The 5411-nt window shown below is 41.1% G+C and overlaps 1 protein-coding gene across 1 annotated transcript; it reads left to right on the forward strand.

Annotated features, from left to right (window-relative positions):
- The first annotated feature begins 487 nt into the window (after positions 1 to 487).
- Positions 488 to 4998, forward strand: klf5b (Kruppel like factor 5b). Its single transcript, XM_004567982.4, has 4 exons — positions 488 to 864; positions 1687 to 2617; positions 2734 to 2793; positions 3144 to 4998. The coding sequence occupies exons 1-4, from the start codon at positions 685 to 687 to the stop codon at positions 3320 to 3322; spliced, it is 1350 nt and encodes a 449-aa protein (XP_004568039.3). The 5' UTR covers positions 488 to 684; the 3' UTR covers positions 3323 to 4998.
- The last annotated feature ends 413 nt before the right edge of the window (positions 4999 to 5411 follow it).

Raw genomic sequence — 5411 nt, forward strand, 5'->3', positions numbered from 1 at the left:
GAAATTAGAGCGAAACTACTGGCGAAGCGAGACGCAGAGAACTCACCAGTTTGACTCTATCTGTGGGGATGTTAGAGTTAAAAAGATTGCTGAATTTCCTTTGAAATTTGAGAGAGAAAAGAAAACCATGTGTATAATAAAATATTTCCCCTCAGAAGTCTGTGTCCAGTTTGAAAAACTTGCAGCTTTTATAAAAGCGTAAGAAGCAAAGCATTCTTTTTAAGTATGACCCTGCGGGGTTCTGCACCGACTCCATCAACGAGTCACTGACTCACTTTACTCTAATGTCTGCGAACTGCGCCTGTAAACCGCTCCTTCATGCTCACAAACACTTGACACCTTATTCTCTCGCAAGTGACTCTTTAATCACTAATCCCCAAGAGTTTTGGCGTTATTTCCACCCTCTGCCATTTCACCCCATCACACAACCACAGTATTCATTACACTAGGTGTATCGTGATCGGCATCGGCTGGTTGCCCTGTTTATTTTGTACATGTTCAGCCCCGCCCTGCAGACGCGCTGATATCACGCAGTTGCGTAATTTGACAAGCCAGCGCAAAATAGGGAGAATGAGCGTTTGACAGCTGCCGTTTTCCTGCTACAGATTTCTTCGAAACAAAAGAACACTTATGCTGCATTCATTCGCTAAAGATTTCGGATAGTTGCCCAGAATCTCTGCTTGCATGGCCGCTGCCGTGAGGAATAATAATGTTTGGGTTGCTCCGCGGCAGGACGCGCAGTTCCTCCAGAAAACCTCCGCACCATTGACATCCGACGGTCTTAGAGGTGAAGATCATGGACAAGTGCTCTGTAACACGAGGGATGCCATCCCGGGAACTTCCTCCTTCCACGATTACAATTTGGTAGGGGCTCGTATTATTATTATTATTTTCTTTCCCCGTCTGCCTCTCAGCATCACAGGCTTTACTGGTGTCAGCAGGTTTAACGCAGGATTACAGTGTGTTGCTGATCAAAGCAAAAAAAAAGAAAGAAAGAAAAAAAGGCTGTTTTCATTTAAAAATGTGACCCACGATACTGAAGGAAGGCCCGTGTAATTACAGCTAAATCCTGGGCTTTTAACCTCTGCATCGATGCTGCTATTTACTAACTGTTAAGAGGGGGAATTGCAAACAGGACATGGCTGGGATGTGACGCGTTGCTCCCGCTCCTGAAACAACTCCTGAGGAAGATGCATTGCCGTGCAGAGCAACTGCATGTTCTAATTTCAGCCATGTATTCTGAAACAGCTTAGCCTGGAGTGTTTTAGAAGGGCGTCTGCTGCTTGTAGGGAGGGGGTGGTGGGGGCGTCTTTGATGTGGATGGGTGCACACGAGTAGGCCCCAGCATGCATCCCAGATTAATTTACGTCAGTTACTTTTGTTATTGTCAGACTTCTAGTACCTTAAATGGGCAATAATGGGAAGTTCTGAATGTCTCTGATTTTTCATTAACTCTTGCCCCAATTAATATTTCTCCAAGTCCAAAGAAATAATGATATAAACAGATGAGTGCATGATGAGTGCTGACCTTGATAAATCTGAATGAAAAATGTCCTAAAACTAAGCAATTAGTGAGCTTGAATCAATTGCACAACACTTGTATTTCCTATTCTGCTGTCTTTACATCCACAGTAACAATCTTGCTACGACTCACCTGATCATTTTCCTCTGTTTTGCCTCTCCCAGGGTAAATCCGAGATGGACAGCTATTTGTGTTCACAACCACAGGATGTAGTAAATTCCAAAATGATGTGCAGAGACAGCACCCTGGCTCTAGAGCCACCTTTCACTGAGGACTTTGCCTCCCCTTACAGCGTCAGCATGAGTTTCCTCCTTCCCGATGTCACATATCTGCACCCAGGCCTTTGCAGGACTGTCAGACAGATCAAAACCGAGCCAACAAACTCTCTGATGCATCCCGCGTGCCAGGGGAGCGGAGTATCGCCAGCAGTCTCTGAATACCCAGGGTTTTTTTGCGCAGCTGACACTGCAAGTGGTAACTTCGTCATCAAGCAGGAAGTGCCAGATTTCCAGGACGTTCCCCTATTTCAGCTTTTGAACTCTGATCTGGAACAGCTCATTCACAGCTCGCAGGTGAACCCCATCCCCATAGCCCCGTTAAGCATTCCCACTGGGAATGTTCATGCTGGCCCAGTCCCGAATTCTACGAAACCTGCGAGCAGCTTGCAGAACGAATGTTTTTCATTTAATCGACGCGTGGGCCATCAGCCAGGATCAACCTATCTGCCACCTTCTCCGCCAAACTCTGAGCCCTCAAGTCCAGACAGGGGCAAAGGAGTCCTTCACAACCTCTCCCCACCTCCATCCTATGAAGCCAGCATCGCCTCTAAGTTAAATTTTGAGACCCACAATTCCATTGACCTTGGACAGACACCCAGCATAGCTCCAATCCAAAACCAAGATCAAATTTCCACGTCTGGATTCATCCAAAGTTCAGGTTCTGGACCAGTACAGCGTTCAAGCCTGACACCAGTTCAAACAACGTCGGGTATTGGCCCGCTGTCCCCGGTGTTGGCTCAGTCGGCTCCAGTTAAGTACAATCGAAGGAATAATCCTGATCTGGAGAGACGGCGGATTCACCACTGTGACGTCCCAGGTTAAGACTTCTGTTCGGTCTCCATAACAACAATTAATTTGAGTTTAAATTTTGTCAACATTAAAAAAGATATAAAATGCAAGTACTTAATGTGCTCTGTCTGTTTGTTTTTACAGGCTGTCAGAAAGTATACACAAAGTCATCTCACTTAAAGGCTCATCTGCGGACGCACACAGGTAAAATGTTCTGAGTTGCACTTCTTATTTTTGGATGAAATTGGTGACGTTGCCAGGCAGAAAAATTGCACTTGGCTTGCAGATGCATTCTGTCTGCTGACAGACCTGGCCCACATCTCACTGCTGTCAAATCACATAAACCCGCAGCTCTCATAAAGAGAGCAGGGACGACGACAGGACATGGTGTGATTTATGACTCACAGTTGTGGCTTAGTGTGAGTTTGTTTTTTTTAATTGGATGGAGTAGTTTGGTTTTTTTTCTTGCATAACATTAAATATTGAAGGAATTCAAATATATTTAAATATATAATGACTGGCTACCTTTATTCTTCAACTTCTTCCCGATGAAGGTGAGAAGCCGTACCACTGTTCCTGGGAGGGATGTGAGTGGCGCTTCGCCCGCTCTGATGAGCTGACACGCCATTACAGGAAACACACCGGGGCAAAGCCTTTTCAGTGTGGAGTGTGTAACCGCTGTTTCTCCCGCTCTGACCACCTGGCCCTGCACATGAAGAGACACCAGAGCTAGAAACCTCTTCCTATAAAAACATCAATCTTCCTTTCCTGTTTTTTGTTTTGTTTTGTTTTTTTTGGACAAAATACCATCATATGCATATCAGCAAATAAACATGTTAAAAACTCTGAAACTTATTTCACTCACTCCAAAAGGGGCAGATAATCTTAGCAGTGCTGGCCCACAAATACGAATAATAATAATGTAAAAAAGATCAAATATTATGGTTGCCTTATTTTTTTTCCACACAAATGCCTCAGTTTAGGGGATGTTTGCATAGGTATTAGTAAAAAGAACAAAAAAAAAAAAACATAATGTAATAACGTAACTATAATGTATCTTTTTTAAGATTTTATTTTAATTCTACACAAAAACATTTTGAAATTTAAATTTTATATTTAGGTGTTTTCATTGTACACATCATATCACTCACGTGTCGTAGGGGCATTTATTTAGTATGCTGCAAACTGCTACACTGTAAGTGCAGATATCTATGTATGCTATTAGCCGGAGGGAGGACGATGTTGTTGCAGCTAGTAGGTCAAAGGGTTGGTTGTGCATTTGTGTAATATAGAAAGTAAAAGCACTTAAGTTAAAGTTGCAGGAAAGCAAGTTGCAGAGTTTTCTGAAGCGGTAGCAGGAAGAATAAACATTGAGGGGGTGATGGGCATTGTTTGTGAGCCATGTGGTGATTGCATTGCTTACAACATGAGGACACTTGGTATGAGATATTAAGCGTTGAATGACCAGCACGGTGAATGATCTTTATCTGTGCTCTGACACTGTAACATACACATGGTCCTTACAGAGAGGGTTGTCTTTTTTTTTTTCTAAGTGCAGCAGATGAATCCAAATGTTGCATCTTGATTTTAGGATTTCTGTGAACACTTTCCACTACTGTGGTGTTTAACTTTCAGCGAGATCTCATTTTATATTAGGAATTCGAAGTGCTGAAACAATTTACAATATCTTTGGGAACATTTATTTTCTCTCTCCTGTTCGTTGTCATCGTGGAGAAATCAAAACATGCGGGTGAGCCTAATTTGACACTTAATGTTTTCAGTGTGAACATCTATGAAAGTTGATGGTTTCTTTGACTTCTCTCCAAATATCAAACACCTTTTTGAAAGTGCCTTTAACTGCTTAGTTGTTGCTGTTTTTTTTGAATGAATGAATGAATGAATGAAAAACGAAGCTGCCCCTGCCTGTTAAAACCATCGACTATGTTCCTCTTAATTTCCACAATGTAACATTAATAGAAATCTCTATTACCTGACCAAATTTGAATATGGCTTAGCAAAAACTAATTTTAAAGTTTCTGTTATTTAAGATGTATATATTTTGTATCTGCTGTTTTAAAATAAAAATAAAAAAGAACCATGTATTTCTTTTGGATTGTATTACAGTTTAAAATTTTCCTTTTTTAAAATAAATTAGGTTTGTTTATTTTTGTTTTACAAAGTACAAAAAGGATTAGATTATGCCGCTACAGTCGACGCTGTTACGAGTTTATCCAGCCAAGAAAGAAGCGCAGCGAATTATTGCAATACTGTTGAATAAATAAATATGCACAAAGGTCAGAGGTTTGTGTCAAAGCTGAAACATTAACATGTAGCCTAAACTGATCAAATGTCCAATGGAGCTGTGTGTCCCTCACGGTGCAAATAAAGATGTTTTGTGTTGAATATTAACTTTTGAAATGTCTGATAATTTATTCACAACATTCAAAAGGTTTACTCTAGCCATATGTCTCCATGCTAAATCTGGAGAAAACGCTGGCTAATGCTAATCTTTTGTTGCTTGCAGAGCGGGAATATTGCACGTTATTATATAATTTTACACCACAGCTTTTGCTTTCAGTGAACCTTGCTGGTATTGAATAAGAAATAGCACAAAAACAGGCATGGCAATGTTGATCGGTTTTTGCTTTAGAAATTCTGCTTTTTATGCAAAATAGGAGGGAAAAAGATTAAAGGTGGCTCATTGACACCATTATTTTTTAAGTTACAAGCTGAAAATACAGATAGTTTTAGAAGGATAATAAAAAGAACTCATGTAGCACCTTTGTAGTCTGTCTAACTTTCCCAAGGACACTTGCCAGCTG

Source organism: Maylandia zebra, linkage group LG16 (assembly GCF_041146795.1).
Source record: "Maylandia zebra isolate NMK-2024a linkage group LG16, Mzebra_GT3a, whole genome shotgun sequence".
Lineage (NCBI taxonomy): Eukaryota > Metazoa > Chordata > Actinopteri > Cichliformes > Cichlidae > Maylandia > Maylandia zebra.

Excerpts from the sequence above, each read along its gene's own strand:
- klf5b (XM_004567982.4), top strand. The coding sequence starts at position 685 with ATGGCCGCTGCCGTGAGGAATAATAATGTTTGGGTTGCTCCGCGGCAG. Across the intron at positions 2,618-2,733 it reads TCACCACTGTGACGTCCCAG|GCTGTCAGAAAGTATACACA; the intron begins GTTAAGACTTCT and ends TTGTTTTTACAG. Across the intron at positions 2,794-3,143 it reads TCATCTGCGGACGCACACAG|GTGAGAAGCCGTACCACTGT; the intron begins GTAAAATGTTCT and ends TTCCCGATGAAG.